The sequence below is a fragment of the Eumetopias jubatus genome, unplaced genomic scaffold (assembly GCF_037043125.1).
Source record: "Eumetopias jubatus isolate StellerSeaLion01/CBP00866 unplaced genomic scaffold, mEumJub1_p1.0 scaffold_14, whole genome shotgun sequence".
NCBI lineage: Eukaryota > Metazoa > Chordata > Mammalia > Carnivora > Otariidae > Eumetopias > Eumetopias jubatus.
This window is the reverse complement of record NW_028274820.1, coordinates 80,652,491-80,675,604: the sequence shown is the minus strand read 5'-3', so window position 1 is coordinate 80,675,604 and position 23,114 is coordinate 80,652,491. Positions and strand designations below refer to the sequence as shown.

Genomic DNA, 23,114 nt, shown 5'->3' with positions numbered 1-23,114 from the left:
TAATGATGATGTGTCATTCAGAAGATGCACTGTTTAAATGGAGAAAAAAATCTGAGCAGTTGACAGAAAAAATTGAATATGCCCCCAAATTATAGCAGTAAGTATTTTCTTTGAGATTTTCATGTGGTTATGTGATGGGGACTTGGTTCCTGCCTTAGATACACCTATATAGATATTATTGCCCTTTATGACTTCAAATAATTCCTTTCGGGAACACATCTCCCCTACAATGGTTTCTATTCCTTTGGTATAAGATTGTTTATCTTAAACACAAAGGATCCTGTAACCAATTTTTAAGTACTCTCTTTATTAAATCTGCTTATGAGTGATAATTAGGTAGGATCTGAAATATTACTTCTGACTACCTCACCCTAAATCAGAAATACATTATACAATTAGCACATCTTAAATTACCTTTCTCTTACCCGGTAAATAATCTTACTAGATAGAGAAAATTATTGAGTTAGTTCCTCTATAGTTCAACATTAGAAAGGAAGTGCTTTCATGTGATGTCATTTCTAATTTCCATCAAATTGGATGTTTCAAAGGACTTTTTAAAGACTATTGTTAAACTTGCTAGAAATTGATACAGTATATAATTCAACTGCTTCATTTGTCTAACATGGTATGTGTAAAGTGGTTATTCTTTAGAAAATGTCAGTTGAAATGAGGATTTCAATTATTTCGTTCACCTAGAGTTGGTGACTAAATTTGGGGTAAAGTCATTTTAGCAATTGTGTGATATATGAAAAATAAGTATGTAAAGATTCTGGTTACACTTATACCAACAACTCTACAGCATAAGACTTTTTACAGGTTAAATGCTAACCTAGTCTTGTAACCATATTTGTAAAAGATGTATTTTAGCATTCAAGTGTCTGAGCAAATTAAAGATACAGCACCATCTTATGGATATTTCTATATCTGTAAAATTTGGCAATGCAAAAATCATTTTGAGTTTGTGAGGGGAAATCTTTATCAGAAAAAAATTGTAGAAGGAGAATATTTTAACATAACAAAGAAAAATGATATAGTATCAAATAATCTGAATATATATGTGCATGTATGAATGTGTGTGTTTCTGATGGCATGGTAAATGAAGGCACAAACTGAGATTTGTAATTCTTTTTCCTTTCAAAATTAGGAATTCTTTTTTCTTTTTTAAGATTTTTATTTATTTATTTGACACAGAGAGAGAGATAGCACAAGCAGGGGGAGTGGCAGGCAGAGGGAGAGGGAGAAGTAGACTCCTCGCAGAGCAGGGAGCCTGATCTGGGGCTCGATTCCAGGACCCTGGGATCATGACCTGAGCTGAAGGCAGATACTTAATCGCCTGAGCCACCCAGGCACCCCCAAAATTAGGAATTCTAATAAAAAGAAAAATAAACAACTTTCATTATGATATAAATTCATAACTTTGTGAATTAAGACATGAAGCCGAGGATACTGTCAGTCTCTAAATGACACCTCAATGTCACTGATTATCACCTTGCTAAGATGCTTTAAAACTACAGTACTACTGAGAAGTAGAAGTGTTACTAGCCATAAATCATACTTCCTAAAGAATGCTGAGAAGTTTAGGTGATAACAAACCTATTTAACTCTCTGCTGATACTGTGTAACTGGTAATAAAGTCTCCTTATGTTTATCTAGTATTTAAATGTTTTCATAAGTGATTTATGCCATTATGTTTAGATTTTAGATGAGGATATTTTTGAACAAACTCTTCTTAATAATCCTTATTATTGTAATGTAGAACACAAAGCAGTTTAAGGAGATTACAGAAAAATTGATGAACAAAACTCCCCAATTAATTGTTAAGGTATAGTTAGGTATGTATTGTTCATATTCATAATCTGAGTGCACCTTAGTTATCAAGCATGGGCCTTTGGCATTACATGATTTACCTATTTCATATTTTACAGAGTTACTCCACTCTAAAACACAGATTCAGTGATTCTTAGCGTTTTGTTGTCTTGAACTCCATGATAAAAGCTTTGGAACCTCTTCTTAAGAAAACAGTCCATGGATACCATACATTTTGCATACAATTTTAGGGGCTCTGGACTCCTTGGAGCTCATTCATGCCCTATGATTTTAAAATAATATTCTCCTTGGGCGCCTGGGTGGCTCAGTTGGTTAAGCGACTGCCTTCGGTTCAGGTCATGATCCTGGAGTCCTGGGATCGAGTCCCGCATCGGGCTCCCTGCTCAGCGGGGGGTCTGCTTCTCCCTCTGACCCTCCCCCTTTTCATGTATTCTCTCTCTCTCTCATTCTCACTCTCTCAAAATAAATAATAAACAAATCTTTAAAAAATAAAATAATATTCTACTTATTTTAACATTTATTTCTTTAGGCCCTATTTTAATAAGCAAAAGCCAGGAACTTAATTGCAAAAATATGAAGTCTTCTTGTGGTAGAGAGAATCTATAATTTTTACACACACACACACACACACACACACACACACACACACACACGCTCCTATTTGGTTTTAACTCATTTCCCCCCACAACTAAATTATATAAAAAGATCAGTGTAAGCAAAGGGGTTCTTTTTGGTTTACTTTTATATAGATTTTATTTCCATGTTATTTACTTAAGAGTGAGATCTAAATATATGATGTTGTCTCCAAACGATATAGAATATTTGGCTTTATCCAAACAGGTAGTATAGTTTCTAACAATATCCTGATAGGAATCATTTTCTATATAATACAGACTTGAATCTAAATTTCTAAGTTTCATTTCAAATGGAAACTTGTCACCAATTATTCCTAGATGTCCACATTAATAGAAAAAATATAATATAAAGTTGAAAAATTCTAAGCATACCATATACATATTTTTATGTTTATTTCTTAAATGTAGACAGGTGTTTTATGGCTTAATAAGAAACCCAGGGAGGGTGCCTGGGTGGCTCAGATGGTTAAGCGTCTGCCTTCAGCTCAGGTCATGATCCCGGGGTCCTGGGATCGAGTCCCGCATCGGGCTCCCTGCTCAGCGGGAAGCCTGCTTCTCCCTCTGCCTCTCTCTCTCTCTCTCTCTCTGTCTCTCATGAATAAATAAAAAAAAAAAGAAACCCAGGGAAATTTAATAGACTTATAATAATAGTATGATGTTTAAATTCAGATCCAAGATACTATATTAGATGTTAAATTAAATTTTTAAATCAAATGCGGAATTATTTCTATATAGAAATAACTTTATTAATATTCTAGAAATATCTTGCTAATTTAATACAATGCTTTAATTTTTGAGAGAGACTGCATAAAATTTATGAAAAATTTAAAGATCTGATCACTTAAAATAGGAATGAAAAATTTCACAAGCTGTACTTTTAACTGTAATAAGATCCGTGGGATATATTTGTTCAACATAGTGTAATACCTACTTTATTCTGAAATCGGCAGAGAGAAGAATATTTGTGAGTGAATATTTGCTGAATAACAACAATGTGTTGGGGCGCCTGAGTGGCTCAGTTGTTAAGCATCTGCCTTTGGCTCAGGTCATGATCCCAGGGTCCTGGGATCGAGCCCCGCATCAAGCTCCCCATCGAGCTCCCTGCTCCGCAGGAAGCCTGCTTCTCCCTCTCCCACTCCCCCTGCTTGTGTTCCCTCTCTGTCAAATAAATAAAATCTTTAAAACAACAACAACAACAACAACAACAACAACAACAATGTGTTAGTTATACAATAGTAAAATTAGAAACTTGAAGACTAAGCATTCTCAAAATATGGTCCTTAAACCCCTGGGCATCCCTAAGGCCCTATCGGAGAGGTTGAAAATATTTCCATATGAATACCAAGATGTTGTTTGTCTTTTCCACCATGTGGACATCACACAGATGCCACCGAAGCCGAAGCAATGGTGGATTCATGCTGGAGCTTCAGCATGGATCAAGGCAATTGCTCCAAAATTCACTAGTACTCACGGTGTTCTTCACCTGCTCACACTCACAGAAGGAAAACAAAAGAGCGAATATCACTTAAAAATTATTTCTGATTAAACAGTAAAGAATATTAATTGTGTTAAACCTCAACCCTTGGGGATGCATTTAAAAAAATATTCTGTGAGGTGAAATGAGAGGTATATCTAAAACACTTCTGCATAATGAAGTGTAATGGTTGTCTGGAGGAGAAGGGACTGTTTGAGTTGCAAGCTGAACTAGCTGCCTTCTCATAGAATGTAGTTTTTACTGGAGAGAACAACTTGACAAACAAATTATAATTATTTATACTTAGATAATCTGGCAGACGTTTGCTCAAACGTGAGTGAAGGGAGCTTGTCACAACTGACAGTATGGTTGCCAGTGATAAAATTCAGCCTTTGCAGCAAAAATTAGAATTTGGAAAACTTCTGTCTGCAGTTGTGAGCTTGACAGTTTTCTGGTACTTAATGACTTTTTTTTTATGAGATTGCTGGTTATTGACGAATGTGCTTTTTTAGGGGTGCTATATAATTAAACTGTCAACTTCTGGACAATCGCCGTTACCCAGGGAACAAGTGTCAGAAAGGTTTATTGATGTGGTTTTAGATTCCACATTGCAACTAATCTTAACGAAACAACCACTTGTTGAGTTTTGGGGTAATATCAAAATAGAATAGCCACAATTACATAAAAAGGCTATTAAAATACTCCTTCCTTTTTCAACTGCATATCTATGTGAGATTGGATTGTCTTCATCTATTTCAAACAAGACAATATATTTCAACAGGTTGAATGTAGAAGCAGATATGAGAATCTACGATTGCTATTAAGTCAGACATTCAAAAGATTTGCAATGTGTAAAATGATGCCACTCTTCCCACCCAGCTTTTGATTTTGGAAATATAGTAGTTTTTCCGAAAAATATATAACTTATGCTATATAATAGGTTTGTTATTATTATGTTTAAATGAATTAATAAAGAACTATTTCTAAATTTTCTTAGTTTTATTTTTCTAGTGTTAAAAATACTAATAAATATAATCCACAGAACCAAAAGATCTTGGGGTCCTTAGCAACTTTTAAGAGTGTAAATAGGTCCTGAGAATATGTTTGCTAATCTCTACTACAGACCAGAGTAATAGTAGTTAATAAAAATATCTTCATTTTCCTCATGTAATGTAATTTAACTATCACTTATAATGTCTCTATAATATCTATATATTGTCTCTATATAATGTGTGTATAATATCACTTATAATGTCTCTAATAAAAACTCTACCTCAATTTAGTTTGATTTTTTTGAGCATTATTTTTGAAATGGTGTAAGTTTTTTTTACAGTAGAATTTTCATCTCTTAGGTGAGACATTGGCTGTATTTCTAGTCAATCAGTGCAATGCTGTCTTTACAGTGTCCTAATATAGTGCTTAATATAGAATAGGCACTCAATAAATATTATCGATTGGCAGAAAATACGTTTAGCAACAAAGTCAATGTAAGTTCAAAAAAACTATGAAAGCTAGAGGGAAAAAACCTCTACTTATTGCCTTATCCATTTGTGAGCATAATTCCTAGATTTTACCCATTCCCACAAAAAACTCATAGTTTGTGTCTTTCTTAACATTTAAAATACAAACATCTCTTCTAGGCTAAATGCCCACTTCTCTAGGAGAACATAACCACCACATACATTATATATCTTGAGTTAATGTAAGACTTTTCTCATGACATTTTGAGCACATAGGTCACAATATGCTTCTGCCTTTTTTTCTCCCTGTACTTCACAACCAATTCATTTCTGTTACTTCCTCCAAATTTGTCACAAAGTGGAAAATTAAAGAACAAAACTGTAATCAATCATTAATGAATGGCCACAGATTGAATAGGAACAGAAGGAAAGTAGCTGCTTCTTGTGGGGTCAGACCTTCTTATAAAAATTATGAAATCTCTGAGATCTTAATAAAATACCTTAACACGGGGGTGCCTGGGTGGCTCAGTTGGTTAAGCATCTGCCTTCGGCTCAGGTCATGATCCCAGGGTCCTGGGATCGAGTTACGCATCAGGCTCCCTGCTCACTAGGGGGTCTGCTTCTCCCTCTGCCCCTCCCATCACTCATGCTTGCTCTCTCTCTCTTTCTGAAATAATAGAAAAATATCTTAACACATATTTGGAAGTTTCTTTATTCTGGTTCTTTCAAGACAAATAATTTAGAAATATAAATTCTAAGTTATGTAAAACCCAGTAAAAATGCATGGAATCATTTACTATATTATCTACAGTTTGTTTCTATAGTTCTATGGTTAGCAATGAGCTAAATAATAAAGCAATTATTATAACAGTAAAATACTCGGCATTTGCTGAGTACTTACTCTGTACCAAAGAGTTTTTTTAGTACTTTGCATGCATTATCTTATTTAATCTTCACAAGCAATTCTTTGACTGTATTGCATGTGTATGTGTATGTGTCTCTATCAGTGTGGACTATTCATTTACTGGTCCATTTGTGCTAATCATCTGCATGTATTTTTACCCAATACCTGTAGAAGGTGGAGTCCTAGAACAATTCTCTGCTATGATTCAAATTCTAACTGGAGAGGAGAGAAAGGGAAAGCTGAGCAAAGAGAGGAAAGGGATTTAAGTGAGGTTGCCAGGAGAATTATTGCCTCATAAGATATAAATACTCACCTTAAAATCTGTTGTTCTTCTCTGACTTCTGTAAATGCACATTCTTTTTCTTAGCTGGGTTTGTGAGTTGACAGTTTTCCCATACATATTTGTAAAAATGGTTTTTCTTTTGACCTGAAAAAGATTCCTCTCTCTGTTGTAATATAATTTTAGCCATAACTAGACTACAAAAAATAATAGACTGCCCAATTCCAAAACACTTAAGGGATATTTTGTGACTTTTTTCGCTATTACCACAAGAGCATATATTACCATAATTTCTTATTTTGCTCATGTCTGTTTCGTATGCATCGCCTCAGGGGATAACTTTTATTGTTTTTATCTACTCAGAATAGTGCATAGCCTAGAGTGGGTGCCCACAAAAATGCCTGTTTAATGAAAGAATGATTTCATCTGTGACTTGAAAGAGTTAATATCTTCCTTTCAGGTCAAATGCACAAATCAATTCTCAGCCAGAAAACAGACCCCCTATAGCTATTCAGGTCACACACCTGTTTCCTTAAATATCATTGCCAAAACACATTTTATATTCTATTTTATTACTGTGCATCCATCTTTCCGTAGCATTAGAGGTGTTTCATTAAACAGCAGTGTAAGTTCAATTTGTTTTTATATTCACCTTGACAAAATTAAAAATGAATCATTGAATAAGGTCATGTGTATTTTGTGTATTTATGAAATTGTACAAACCAATCATAGTCTTATGTTGGGCATGATTTATTCAATTATCCGGGAGCATCAACTGATGTTTTAATTACCTGAAAGGATAATATTTAAGGCAGAAATTTGGCAAGAACATCCATGTAAGCACAAAATTAAAAATGTTAATCAAGGGGCGCCTGGGTGGCTCAGTCATTAAGCGTCTGCCTTCGGCTCAGGTCATGATCCCAGGGTCCTGGGATCGAGCCCCACATCGAGCTCCCTGCTCCTCAGGAAGTCTGCTTCTCCCTCTCCCACTTCCCTTGCTTGTGTTCCCTCTCTAGCTGTGTCTCTCTCTGTCAAATAAATAAATAAAATCTTTAAAAAAATGTTAATCAAGAACAATTAATTTTTAATGATCACGTTGTCTTTTCAGGTTCCTTTTCTTTGAACCATCCCTTAATTGGAGAAGAGTCAGGGAGGGTTCCTCAGAGACCCATCCTTGGCCTTCTTCTCACTCTGAATACATGATTTCTGGCCCTAACCATCTGCATCTGTAGCTTCCACTAGCACCAATATGCTGATGATTCCCTTATCCCATAACAAGTTTGAGTAACAGCTTTGCCTCTCCAACTGAGCCTAGGATCTCTGTGATAGTCTCCTCAAAACTTCATGTTTCTCCAAACCTATATGTCTTCTAGAAGTCCATATTTCATCTATTATCAGTCAAATTACCCAAACTGAGAATCATATTCTTTCCTTAACCCTCTTCCTCAGCTCCTCATCCATATTCTGTTAATTCCTTTGTCCATCTTTTTTTTAAAAGATTTTATTTATTTATTTGAGATAGAGAGAATGAGAGACAGAGAGCACGAGAGGGAACATGGTCAGAGGGAGAAGCAGACTCCCTGCCGAGCAGGGAGCCCGATGCGGGATTCGATCCTGGGACTCCAGGATCATGACCTGAGCCGAAGGCAGTCGCTGAACCAACTGAGCCACCCAGGCGCCCTCCTTTGTCCATCTCTTAAGCTTCCCTCCTTCCCTTCTCTCCTGTTTAAATTCAAGCCCTCATTGTGTCTCCCCCAGATTTTCTTAGTAATTTCACTGGTATTTTGTTCCTGTCTTCACTGCCCTTACCTTGCTCCAGAGTCTGACTCTTAGGAGTTACAGATCACCTTAGGTTGTACCTTACTTAAACCTTTATGTGTATCCCCATTTTCTTCAGGATATGGTTTAAATTCCAAAGCATGGCATACAAGACCAGGATGCCTGCCCACTGTCCTGCTCAATGCTGAATTTGTCTCTGACTGTTCTCTAGTCTCACCTCCTCCATCTTCATATACATCCTTCACTTCAGGCATGCCAGTTTACTTGCAATTCTCCAAATGTGGCAAACAATTTCATCCCTTTGCAAACGTGGTTCCTCCTTCTTCCAGTGCCCTCACCCCAATAGCTCTGAATCATTCTTCAAGACACATGTCAAGCATCCTTCCCTTACTCTGTCCTGCATGAGGTAGTTCTCTGTATTACCATTATCCTTGGGGTTATTGGAACAATCATCAGACTGCAATATCAATATTTATTTTCTTTTTTAAAATAAGTTATTTTTTCATTTGTCATTCTTTAATCTACAAACTTAAGGTCTAAGACTGTATCTTGTTCTTCTAAATATACCTAGCATAGTTTTAACATATGTTAGTTTTTTAAGCAATGTATGTTTAATTACTTAAACACATTCTTTGTTGTCTTTTGGATATTTCTTTAATTTATGCCCCTTAAACCATTTTCATCTTCATAGAGAAAATACTGTAGATCTTATTCTAAAAATTATTAGTTGTTTTCCAGTGGGCCCCCCAAGGCTTGGAGAATCTTTAATTTGATAACTATTTTTGGTAGGAAGAGAATAATAAGCTATCACATCAAGTGGTATTAACTAATTAAAAAAGGAAACAAAAATATACCTTTCCTTGGCAAGAAAAATAAAGGCAATAAAGCTGCTATATTTAAATTATACTTTTATGTTGCTAGGAATTAAACTCTTAGTTATCACTTTAAAAAATAATACACTTAATATACTGATTTATAATCAGACAGATTATAATAGAAAAAGCCACATTTGGAACTAGAAAGGACTCACTATGTTGAGTCTTTGTTCTAACAGTTGTATAGGAAAGAGGATTCTCTAAGTCTCAGGTTCCTTTTCTGTACAAAGGAACTAAAAATGAATGACACTGTGTATGTAAAGGGCTTAGTGCATTCATGGCTACAAAGCCCATAAAACGTAACTGTCATCATCACCATCATCATCACCTGTTAACCAAAGGTTACTTTGGTCATATTAGATAAGCACATTTACAAAACTTTGCAAATGTAATTTGCTATGTATATAAGCAGTAGATACCATGACTTAAATGAGTAGGCCTGTCATTTATTATTTACCTTGCCGAGCATAAAACATTGTCTTTAAACCAGTTTCTGAGATATCCTCTTCCTTGGCAGTTGGAAATCCGCCATTAGTAATGCCCTCAATGAACATTTTATCACTGTGGGCACCCATTAAGGATTGATAGATAGGCAAGATTCCCTAGGAGTAAATATCTCCTTGTCTTTTTACCCCATCTAGGGAGAATGTCAGTAAATGCAGAAGGAAAGCCTCTCTCTTGTGTAGCTAACCGTGGAAGTGGCTTGAAAGACTGCTTTTTGGCCATAGAGTAGACAAGCTCCGAGCCGGTAGTGTCACCTGCCCGGTGATATTTCCCCTGAGCTTCACAATCCCTCCGCTTGCTTGGCTACAGCACACCGCACCTTGTGTTGAATGCACTATATTTCGTATTTCCCCCTCTCCTCCGGATTGAGAACATCAGAAACAGTCACCAGAACAAACTCCCAGGTGGTTCCGGCATTGGGACTGAAAAATCTGTGCAGATAAGACAGGCTTCAGGTGCAGCCTCGAGACGCCCACTTGAGGCCAGAACCAACAATGACCGAGTGTTTGTGTGCTCCGCGGGCTCGGCCAAACGCTAACAGTGCTGGACACCGGGCGTGTGCTCAAATATTTGTTGGATATATGTCTACACTACACAACCTGTTTTGAGTCAACCGCATCCCAACCTAGAAAATAATCCAGCTATGTGTGAGCTGAACCTGAGTGCCATTTCGCAAATACAAATTCTATCTTCTTCATGCGTCTGCGGGAATAAAAACAGTTTAAAAAGGAAGCCTCGCGTGTTTTGTTTTGTTTTGTTTCCTCTTGTCAGGAACGTTCCTCTGACTTTGTAATTTGGACTATCAGCAAGAGCGTCAAACAGCAGCAGAGCAGAGCGAGAGACTTTTCAAAGTCTCTTCTCAACGTTATTTTTAAGGTGAGCGGCTCAGGCCCCACTTTAACGCACTTGGGTTCAAGCCTGGGCATCAGGTTCGGGTCTGAATGGTGCTCCGGCCGCTCTCCTCACCTGGGGGGGCGGGGCGAATGCGGGCAGCTGTCTGGCCCCCGTCCTCCTGCTCTTCGGGAATCTGGTGGGAGAAAAAGGACGTGTGGCGGGGGTCCAGGCAGTCCAGGCAACCCCGGGTGTGCGCACTCAGAGCCACCAAGTCCAGCCCCCCCCTGCCTTTGCAAACTGCGCGTCCCGGTACCCGGCACCTGGGCCCCGGCAGTAGCTGCGGCGCGCGCACGCGCACTCGGCGACCCCGCGCCCGCTCAACATTTTATTCCACGTGTTGCTTGTTGTAGGAGCCACAGGTTCCCCACCTGCGCCCGGGCGCTCCGGCCGCCCGGCCTCTGCCCACGGGCATTGCAGGATCACGGGGTTGGCGGGCCCCGGGCCGGCCGAGGAATTCACGAGGCGCTCACGTTCACCTCCAACGCTAACTCCGCCTATTTAATCCCGGCGGCTCCCCCTCTTCTCCCGGCTCCTGCCCGCCCCTTTCGCCCTGGTGGTAGGAAACATTCCGGTCCCAACTCGACGTGTCCGGAAAGCTCCGGCCAGCTTTCCCTTTCGTTCTGCGACTGCTGCGGCCGGCCCCGGGGCTTTCTCAGACCGGCAGGCGCGGCTGCCCTGGGTGAGGTGCCTGGGGGCCGCGGGCCGAGCGGCGGGGCGCCCCGAGCACTATGCTGGACCCGTCTTCCAGTGAAGAGGAGTCGGACGAAGGGTTAGAAGAGGAGAGCCGCGATGTGCTGGTGGCGGCCGGCGGCTCGCAGCGAGCGCCACCGGCCCCGGCTCGCGAAGGGCGGCGGGACGCGCCGGGGCGCGCCGGCGGGGGCAGCGCGGCCAGACCAGTGAGCCCAAGCCCCTCGGTGCTCAGCGAGGGGCGAGATGAGCCCGAGAGGCAACTGGATGAGGAGCAGGAGCGGAGGATCCGCCTGCAGCTCTACGTCTTCGTGGTGAGGTGTATCGCTTACCCCTTCAACGCTAAGCAGCCCACTGACATGGCCCGGAGACAGCAGAAGGTGAGTTGCACGCAGGACCGGCCGCCTCTAGCCGCCACTTCTTCCTCTCCGGAGTTTTCTTTTGGGAGACCTCTGGGTCGCTTGCCCTCTGCCCTTGTTCAACGCGGGTACTATTTTTGTTGGTCTTCGAGGTTCGAGGGAAGACCGTCCTTTAGCTGGCTGGGTATCGGGTTGCAGAGGACGCATCCTCCCCTAGCCCCCACTTTCCGTTGGCAGAACCTGTCAGCTCGGCATCCGTGCGAGTAACCGGTAGCGCCGGCTGTGCGGTGGTTGCACCCGGTGGGGCTCCGCTCCGGCCAGGTTAGAACGCAACTCCTATCAATTTAATTTTCTAACAACAGTGGTGCATTCCTGTCCACCCAGTTCAGCTGGAGCTGGGCTTTGCTGTGGGTGTAAATGACTGTGTAGTTAGGCGAAGTAGGAATCTGGACACTTCTGTTAGCTAGAGAAGCCTTCACTAGGGCGAAGGGGTAGAGATTTTCCCCAGTGAATAAAAGTTAAGTTTCCTATATTGCTGCAAAACTAGGACTTCAAATCCTAAACCTTGGAGAGGGTACGGAGTTTGGTGGCGTTGCTGTAGGCTGGTAATTCCTGGTCTGGGCAGGCCTAATGAAACGCACTATTGATGAAAAACAAAGGATTGGCGCGTTGCCACTTATTAAATGCTTTTTTTAATCCTAAAGTGATAAGGAGTTCCAGGTGTAGTATCTTCCGACCTTAGTTTTAAAACCAGATTCTAGGGTACTAATGTAGTAACACATGAAAGTCATGACTCAAGTTGCCCTAATCGGGTAAATGTTCCAAATAAAACATGTCTAGTAAATATTTCTAATAGAAAGATTTCTCCTGAAACTTCAGGTTCATCAATTTCCTTAGTTGGACAATACGTGGAGATCCAGAGAGCTTGTAATCTGCCCAAGGCATGTTTTGATGCATAGCTGTTTTCTGAAGTATTAAGCATGTGAGGCACTTCAAAAAAATTTGGAAAGCTTTTTGAACTGCCTTCTGAAACACCACTACATCTTCCACTAAAGGCAGTCTTCCCGCCACCCTCCCACCCTCATTTATCCAGTCTTTAAAAACACCTAAACCAAGAAAGCTGTTTTGAACCCTTCATTCTCTGGTAGTCCTTATGGGAGGGTTCTCCACAGCTGTCACCTGATTACAGATCCTTCCAGAACCTAACCTGTAGGTAATTCAGTCAAGGCTAGAGCTGGAAAAGATGTTGGTACTCTCTAGGCAAATTCCTCATTTTGGAGGAGAGCACTATAAGCACCATTTCCTAATGTCAAACGAATTGGCACTATTGAAGTTACCATCCCTCGGGTCGGTTGTGAGCACCCCATGGAGTTCTTGCGTACCTTCCATCCCACTCATAGGTAAGTGCTTCCTCATCGTATTGCAGTTACCTGTTGCTGCTTCGCTCCCATAGGTCAAGCAGCTTTTAACTTCACTAGTCCTTAACTTAGTGTAGGTAACTTTTGGCCTGTGCTCTATGTGGTTCTATATACTTCTGAATGCTATCCAGTCATCACTTTGATCATACGTCATTTAAGCTTATTTTTAGTGTATTAAAGTATAAAAATGTATCAAACTAAAGATGTAATGTATGGTGACTAACATAACTTAGTAAAATGTATGGTTAAACCAACGGTATCTGTTCGGACTTTTTGGCTTCTGTAAAAAGACACTGGTAGCCCAGTATCAGTTAACTTCACATTTTGTTGAAACTTTCATTTGTAGCTGCAGATCTGACTCCTACTTAAAAAGTTTCTACAGAACTTCAACTTTCAAACAGGTACATTTATACTAAGGAAACTATTATAACCTTATCCAGGTGTTACCAAATCCAAACAAAACCCTGCATCTGATCATCTGATCTCGGCAAAATGTTTGGAATGCTTAGAGACTTCAATTCTGTAAATGGGAGAATTGCATACAGTCAGATTAACTTTTGTGAATTTTATTAAGGGCGAGGCCATATAACAGCCTGTGTGTATTTCCCTTATTCAAAAGGCTTTTTTTTTTTAAATAAACATGCTTACTAAAGAGAGCTGGAGCATTTCTTGGCAGGTTTCCTCCTAGGACAGTGAAGTGGGAATTCATATTCTTGTGAATTTGCACAAGTCAATGCCAAAAACTTTAAGTCTTGAATTATAGTTATATAAAAATAACAGCATAATTGCAAAATCACTAATCCGTCGTATGTTTTTATTCTGTATCTTCAAGTTTAGGTATCTAGTAAAAGGATTTTTTTTTTTTTAGATTTTATTTGACAGACACAGGGAACACAAGCAGGGGAAGTGGGAGAGGGAGTAGCAGGCTTCCTGCCTGAGCAGGGAGCCCGATGTGGGGCTTTGATCCCAGGACCCTGGGATCATGACCTGAGCTGAAGGTAGATGCTTAATGACTGAGCCACCCAGGCACCTTTAGTAAAGGATTTAAAGGCTTAAATGTTGAAATGCGTATTGCTGCTTAACTTTAAGAATTTTAGAAATTCTCAGATTGAGATCTAAAAGCGTCTTCATCTTATAAATGACAGAAGACCCTTACCTTGACTGCCCTAGCTCTCTGTTAAGGGCAGGTGAGTTTCCGTGAACTAGAGCTGAGCCCCCTTGTGGTTTTGGGTTTTTTTTTCCCCCCTTTCTTGGTTAGAAGGCCCACAAATCAAGTTAGGGATTTTAGCCAGGAGTTATTTGTAAAAGCTTAGTAGCATTAAACTCGGTTGACTAAAACATGCCTTTCTTTGCTTTTTGGCTGGAAAACTTCGACTCGGAGCAATCACAGTGGCCGGCGGATGGCAGTTAGGCCCTGTGACTACTGATGGCTGGACCCGGGTACTGACAAAGCTTCGTACCCGTGGTCACACCACCTGAACGAACATACCCAGGGGTTCACATGTGATACAAATACGAAGTAACCACTAATGGGAAAAGGACTTCAGCTGGGAAGTGCCTAAGCCTGATGCTTATTTACCTTGGTTACTTTTGCACCATCCAAACACCACAGCAATAAACTTTGACTCTAGATCTTTGGTTAAAGGTGGAATCAGTGTTGAAACTACAAAACAGTGGCACAGATCACAACTGTTTCATCATAAGGCAAACTATATAAAGGCAGGTTGTTGAGCCTTTGGAAAACCTGGGGACCCTGTAGGAAGACAGGTGAACAGGTGATTAGAATGTAGGAAGAGTCTGACAAACATAATGGCCACCGTAGCAGAGGTTAAGTACATTCACTCATACAGATACGGGCTTAGACTACAGGTCTCCACTTATAACTACATTCTAGATGTACAGGACTTAAAGTGCTAATAGTTTAGCTGGGTCTGTAGGTTTCTAGTGGTTGCACGGTTTTTGTTTTCATTGGATTTAGTAAAGTCAGCTGTTGAAGGAGCCAACTATTCAGAAATAAGGAATTAGTACCTAATAACTTTGTATGAATCCTATACTCATGTTTACAGTGGCCATGCACATAAAATGCAATCACTAGATTGACTTATTAAACCTTCGTATAGAATAATCATTTCCACCACTTTGCATAATTTTCTTTTAATTCTAAATTTGGGAAATGTATGCAAATACTGTGAAATGACATGTGGGGGAAGTAAGCTCATTAGGTAAAACTGTTCAGAAGAGTGCATTATAGGGAAATAGTATTGGGTGAAAAAGTAGGCTCTTCCCTGGAACTGACATCTGAATGTTCCATTACAATAAAAGGGCCATTTTTTATCTCTGGAAATGATAGCCCCTTATGTCTTTAACATTCTTAGTTAACTGCTTAGATGATCCCCCAAGTTCAGAGAAAGCCGGTTTTCTAGAAAAACCCTACAGATTTACAAAGGTTGAGAATCCTTACCTTATAAGAGTCCTTGTCTTAGTGCTGTGTTGCCCCTCTTTGGTGCCAAAGCTACAACTGTGGCCTTAGTGTATTCTCAGCAGGGTCTATCCTATAAAAACTTGTCTGGATACGTGGAAGTGTCCGATTTAGTCCATGTTTCAAAGAATTAGGTATAGTTTGGGGAAAAGGAACAAAAGCAAAGTTGTCTAATCTTTGGAAACTAATGTTAAACGTGTGGATTTTGCCTTTAAGATCTTGACAGAGTAGGAACCCAAGCGGTGGGAGAGGGAGAAGCAGGCTCCCACCGAGCAGGGGGCCCGCTGTGGGACTTGATCCCAGGACCATGACCTGAGCTGAAGGCAGACACTTAACAGTTGAGCCACCCAGGCGCCCATTGCTTTATTTTAGAGTGTTCATAGGGACCCTCTAACTGTGGAGCCTGGTGTGGGGCTCAAACTCACGACCCTGAAACCATGACCTGAGCTGAAACCAAGAGTTGGACATTTCAACCGACTGAGCTACCCACGTACTCCCCCCCCCCGCCCCAAACATGCTTTTTGAGATCTCCCGAATCCCCCACCAACCCTTGTAAAGGAAGCCATAAAAACAGTAATACCTGTTGGTACAGAACTAAGGACTGCCGAGCAAAACTGTTAATGCCACTATCAAACCTGAGAGACAGTGTAGGAGCCCAGTAGTATGCCTTGCTTTACTTGTTTGCGGGTTTCCAGCAGCTGATATGAAAGTCTTAAAGCCACCCTCTTTGGGAGTTAGGATAATTCATCCCATGTACATGATGGTGCAAATGTAGAAGGGTATGGGTTATGTTGGCTTCTAATAACCAGGAATACATTGTCCTCTGGGGAGTGAGGTGGAAACGCATTAAAGCAATCTCAGACTGGACTTCAGTATCTTGGGAAGATGTGTGTTGCTTCAGTTCCTTCAGCCCTCCGCAGGGTATCTTGAGGCCATAGCACTTTTTTTTTTTTTTTAAGATTTATTTGACGGAGACAGCGAGAGAGGGAACACAAGCAGTGGGAGAGGGAGAAGCGGGCTTCCCGCGGAGCAGGGAGCCTGATGCTGGGCTCGATCCCAGGACTCTGGGATCATAACCTGAGCCGAAGGCAGATGCTTAACCCACTGAGCCACCCAGGCCCCCATAGTACTTAATTTAATGGAATGAGTTGTGCTAATGAGAACTCAGATGGATTAAGTGATATTGGCGTTGGCTGCTTTCAAAAGTGAAATCGGCTGTACTTGTGATACACCGTGACTGCTTATAAAGTGAAATGATGTAATCCTGTTTTCCCTCTTTAGTTTTTTTCTTTTAATGGAAACTGTTCCCTTTATTTGTACACTCACAAGATAGCACAGTTTGTAAGGTCATTAAAGAATTTTAAAATGAAAACTAATTGCCAGGTTATGAAATATGGAAATTCTGAGTGGAAAATCCCACCAGTTAATTTGGTAGTGAGGCAGGCCTTTTGGGTGATTGTGCTATTTTGTATGCATTTCAAGTTTATTTAGATCTTTGGGAAGGAAGTGGTGGGTCACGGAGTCCTGTGTGCTTCAATCTTTAGGCTATAAAAGTCCTAATGATTATAACTAGTGGATATATCATTGGAAAAAAGGGCACCTTCCCAAAGTTAGGAATGTTTAGGAATCAAATTATGAAACTATTGTCCTAATTTGGTAACCCTTCATTTTAGGACTACTGTTTTGGTCCCTTTGTTTCAAAATCAGCTAAGGAGTTTGGTAGGATTTCCTTTAAAAACAAAACCCCAAAAAACCAAAAACCTGTGATTTCTATCTTCAGCTGTGTGTTAGAATTACCTGGAGAGCTCTTAAGAATCCCATCATCCAAGTTGCACCCCTAACTAATGAAATCGGTCTCTGAGGTTGTAGTCTTAAAGCTTCCTTGGTGATTCCAGTGTACAACCAAGGTTGAGAACGGCTGCTTGTTGTCGTTAAAGCTACAGGGAACTGAGCTTATTTTAACCTGGGCAAGGTGAAAGTGTTTTCAGTAATGAGTGAGATTACTGAGTAATTAAACCAGTATTCCATATTAAGGTAAAGGCAGCAGGGATGCTCTAAGCGTGGAACCAACCTATCCAAATAATAATCTACACTTTATTGAATCAATACAGTGGGAGACCGGTACATATTAGACTTCTAAAAGGTCTTTAATTAGGTAATATGCTAGAGGCGATTAAATTGCATTTGCAATTGTGTAATTCAGTATAAAACCACAGATCCCGGATTTAGCAACAGAAAATATAGGATGCTCAGGGTAAGCCTGAGTGTTGCCTTCCATCCCAAAATAAACTGGGGGAGTATAGTGAAATCTCAGAGTAGGAGTTGACACTGAGTAATGTCTAACTGGAGAGTAAATTTCACCAAGGTCTTTGAAGATCATTAGTGGGAGGAATATTTCCCCTGTGTATGCGGTAGTAGTCAGTGAAGGTCTTTCAAAAAGTAAATTTCAGAGGCATTCTTAAATAATTGTCTTTTAAGTGAAGTACTTAAATTTCTTTAAACAGTTTTAAGTGTTTTGATATTTCTATGTAGTCTTTTGGCAACATTTTAGCATTAGGTAGACAGTATGGAAAACCTATTTCAAATTAGATTTAGTGTCAAGTCAGTGTTGTGTACCTGAAACTAACATTGTGTATCAACTATAATAAATTAAAACATTAATGGGTTAAGTTGGTTTGCGTTTGAGAGTCTATTTGTAGAGCATCATTGATGGTCTTTTTGAAATTTTATATCCTCACTTTGTAAACCTTATGGTTTGAATATTTCCATTTTCTAACCTTCAAGTTAGTGATGAATCTGCGATGAAAATGTTACTGGGGCAAAGGGTATGACCAATTTAAAGGCTATCTTTCCAGTCTGGTAGCTGAGATAGTTAACTTGCTGTTAGCTGATTGTGAGGGCGAATGTATGTGTATGGTCTAATATCCTTTTATCATTTTTCTATTGAGATATTGGTTTTACTGATATGAACTCTTATATGTTGAGGATAGTGTTCCTTTGTGGAGGGGGTTTCTATAATCTGTCTCTTACTGTTTTTAGATCTACTTCAATTTTTTTTTTCCTCTTAACGTTGAGTTTCTTTGACAACTTCCCATCTAGAATTGTTTGAAGCAAGGAGTTGACTTATTTCCCTAAATGGCTAAGCAGGTCTTGCAGCCTAATTGATTATGCTCTACTTCCATTACTAAGCTGTAAGTCAAGTTCATATTGTTTCCTTCATTAACTCATTGGTCGAATATTTATTATGCCTCTACTTAACACTATCAGATGTCTTAGAAATACAGTAAAGAATAAAACAAGCAGAAGTTCCCTCACAGGCTAGTGTTCAATAACTTAGATTGTATATTTTTCTTTATATCTTTAGGTTACCTATTCTAATTGATCTAGGTCTTCCTATTGCTAGTATCATATAATTTTGATTTAGGCTAATCCTGTATCTTAATAACCTGATGGGATTAGTTCCTATTTGTCAAATTCTTTTCATTCTGTCCACCCCCCCTTTTTTTTTTCTTAATGGCAGCAGTATTGAAGCAGCTAGGAGAGCATTGTCTTCAGAGGGCCTGGCTTCATTCTTCAGTAGTGTCCGTGCATGTATCCACCTCATGTATGAGGATGGCATTTCCTGTCTTTGGGTGCTGGCTTTTTCACTAGTAAAATGGGGATAATGGCCACATAGAATTCTTGTCATAATTAAATTAGATGACATATATATAAAGTGCTTAGTTACTGATGCATATGCTCCAGACTAGACGCTATCATTTTTTTTGTTAAGCCTGTTGGGGGAAACTATTTTACTAAATTCACTCTTCTAGCAACATAAACATCTCTTAGTAAAGCCTCTTATGTCTTTGTGAAGTTTTGTAGGTTTCATTATGTAGACTGAGGTTTATAACCAAGGCTATTTTTTTTTTTTAAGATTTTATTTGACAGCAAGAGAGGGAACACGAGCAGGGGGAGTGGGAGAGGGAGAAGCAGGCTTCCTGTGGAGCAGGGAGCCTGATGTGGGGCTCGATCCCGGGACCCTGGGACCATGACCTGAGCCGAAGGCAGACGCTTAATGACTGAGCCACCCAGGTGCTCCAACCAAGGTTATTTTTAAACATTTTATAATTTTTTGTGGCTTATCTTTTTCTATTACTGTTAAATTCTAAACTAGGCTATTTTAAAAAAAATTTTTTTTAAACTTAATATTTTTTAAAGACTTTTGAGAAAGGGAGAGAGAGCGAGAGAAAGCACAAGCAGGGGGTGGGGGGTGTTGCGGAGAGAGAGAAGCAGGTTCCCTGCAGGGAGCCTGATATGGGGCTGGATCCCAGGATCCTGGGATCATGACCTGAGCAGAAGGCAGATGCTTAACCAACTGAGCCACCCAGGCCCCCCTAAACTAACTTCATTTTAACTGTTCATGTTACTATATACTACTGATTGTTTCAGTAATGATTACCTGATCCTTCTAGAATGTCTATGTGGGTGGCTGAATCTTCTGATAGTAATGACTTGTTCTTTCCAGTAGCTCTACCTTTTCTGTTTGATGTCACTAGTAAGAATGTTCAGAATAGTGTATTTTTTTTGCCCTACCTTTGTCTTTATCCTGGCTTTACTGAGGAATGCTTTTGGTATTACACCAAGGAATACACTGTTAGTATTTTAGAATATTCTTTATTGTTACACTATTTTTTTACATTAAAAGGATAAAGATACCAGGAATTGACTTTGAATGTTATCAAATTACTTGACATCAGTTGAGGTAATTGCCTTAATTTTACTGATGTGACTAGTTTTCATGTTTTTTTTTTTTAAGATTTTATTTATTTGACAGGGAGAGACACAGCGAGAGGGGACACAAGCAGGGGCGGTGTGAGAGGGAGAAGCAGGCTTCCCGTGGAGCAGGGAACCTGACGGGCTCAATCCCATCATGACCTGAGCGGAAGGCAGACGCTTAACGACTGAGCAACCCAGCACCCCTAGTTTTCATATTGTTAAACCATATTTACATTTCTAGGGTAATTGCTCCCTGATTGTTTTTTTTTTTTTTTTTAAAGAACACTTGATTTCCAGTTCCCTAGACTTTCATTTATTTTTACCTGTATTCAGAAAGGTCTGTCACTTTCTATGCTGGCTGTCGTTGTAACAGGTTTGATTTTTAAGGAATAGTATTAAGTGAGGAATATAAACTTTTTTCTCAAGAGGTTTTTTTTTTTTTGGTATATAAGATAACAGACGCTTGTTTGACAGCAGAAAGACTTCACTCATGAAATTACCTATATCCAGAATCTATTTTGGATTTTTTCCTCTTCATCCTATTAGATATTCTCCTTATTCCACATTCAAATATGAAGATCATGACTTCGGAGAATTGGCCATATGTCTTGTTTTCTCTACAGTTTTCAGTCTTCAGATTTTATCCTTTCTTTAAAATGACTAGAGGGGCATCTGGGTGGCTCAGTCAAGTATCTCTTTGGTTCAGGTCATGATCCCAGGGTCCTGGGATTGAGCCCCGTGTTGGGCTCCCTGCTCAGCGGGGAGCCTGCCTCTCCCTCTCCTCCGGACCCTTCCCCCTGCTTGTGCTCTTGCTTGCTCTCACTAGTATGCGTGCACGCGCTCTCAAATGAATAAATAAAAAATCTGTCAATATTAGCCCAGATACTCTTGTTTTTATAAATATACATGTTAACTTCGTAAACTTTGTTTTATAGTTTCTCTTTTCCTAAGGTTTTTTTTTGGGGGGGAAGGGGCTGAGTGAGAGAGAAACATGGTTCTTTTTTTTTTTTTAAAGATTTATTTATTTTAGAGAGAATGAGAGATAGAGAGCACATGAGAGGGAAGAGGGTCAGAGGGAGAAGCAGGCTCCCTGCTGAGCAGGGAGCCCGATGTGGGACTTGATCCCGGGACCCCAGGATCATGACCTGAGCCGAAGGCAGGTGCTTAACCAACTGAGCCACCCAGGTGCCCCAAACGTGGTTCTTTTATCTGGCAGCTTAATTAGGATCCTTTTATTTTCTGCTTTGTAATAAAATGAAAGTATATGAGGCTATGAATTCTAGATACGGTTTGGCATCAGTCTGTAATAAACTTTTGCTAATGTTACTTATTTTTCTCTTGAACTAGTATTAATATAGTTAACTGGAATATTAAATTTTTACTGTTGAAGTTTTTAATTTCTAATTTTATGTTGACAGTGTGGTTCACTGAACTATATCTTTGTAGTATAATTAGTTTTTTAAAATTTAATTTTTTTTTTAGAGTGCAAGTGGGGGTGGGGGCAGAAAGAATCTCAAGCAGATTCCATGCTGACTATGGAGCCCCACACAGCGCTTGATTCCATGCCCTCGAGATCGTGACCTGAGTCTTATGTGTAACCAACTCAGCCACACAAGCACCCCAGTTAGTAGTAGTTTATATCACAAATCATGAAGCAAATTTTCTGACTTTAGGATTTTTTTATACATCTAATTAGTTTTATAGTAATTCCTATCTTATTTGTCTTTATAGTACTGTGTTATCCTGCTATAACTGTATCTTTAATTTGCTTTATATTTCCAGAAGTATTTAACTCAAAAGCTTTGATGCTAAATTCTTAATAGTATAAAGATAAGTATATACTTAAAGGGAGTTCCTTTTCACTGATTTTGATCCATTTAGTGTGGTACTGGACAAGAATTCTACTTTAAAGTTGGACAAAGTTGAAATTGGAGTTTATTAGATACTGATATCCATAACATACCTGCTCCTGTTCACCTATATATACACATATATCTGCATATGCATGTGTGCCTACACACATTTTGAGGTTATTTTATATTGAGAAAAATTAACAGTTTTTGCCTAGTCTTTGCTTTTATAAGAGCTTGAAACTGTCATTGCCAATGTATCCATCTTATTTTCCATTTTGTTCTGTGTTTTCGGTTTCCTTTGCTTTTTGTTTTGTCTTCATGGCATTTGAACTCTCCTATCCTGGAGCCAGGGACAGATAGTGACAGGATATAAATCTTATGCCTTCCTCATGGTTGTGCTTATTGTTTTGATTCACTGGGCAGAGCATGTGTGTTTTAAGAAACTTATGTCTCTAGGGGCGCCTGGGTGGCTCAGTTGGTTAAGCGACTGCCTTCGGCTCAGGTCATGATCCTGGAGCCCCGGGATTGAGTCCCACATCGGGCTCCCTGCACAGCAGGGAGTCTGTTTCTCCCTCTGACCCTCTTCCCTCTCATGCTCTCTATCTCTCATTCTTTCTCTCTCAAAATCTTTAAAAAAAAAAAAAAAAAAAAAAAAAACTTATGTCTCTAGTTTTCTTCATGGGTTATGAAATTAGTGGACGTTCATCTGAATGGATTTCAGTTTTATATTCAGTCTGCAGTATTTCCTTTAAAGATACTTTTATGTATCTGCATGAATACTGGAAGCTGGGAAAATTAAATTATGCTATGAAACCTGTATTTTTATTACTTTCACAAATTTAAGGAAATATATTCCAAATTTTATTTAAAGAGATGAGAATCTTATTTTAATTTAGTTCTCTAGAAAAATATTTAAAACTCCAAACAC

General features: G+C 39.5%; 1 protein-coding gene across 15 annotated transcripts in view; it reads left to right on the top strand.

Moving 5' to 3' along the window:
* The first annotated feature begins 11,360 nt into the window (after positions 1–11,360).
* CADPS2 (calcium dependent secretion activator 2) overlaps positions 11,361–23,114 on the top strand; it is a 506,725-nt gene continuing 494,971 nt past the window's right edge. For all 15 annotated transcript variants that reach the window (XM_028104882.2, XM_028104880.2, XM_028104885.2 and 12 more), the window contains exon 1: positions 11,361–11,699. In XM_028104882.2, the coding sequence (XP_027960683.1) occupies positions 11,361–11,699 (339 nt within the window). The remainder of the gene's footprint in view (positions 11,700–23,114) is intronic.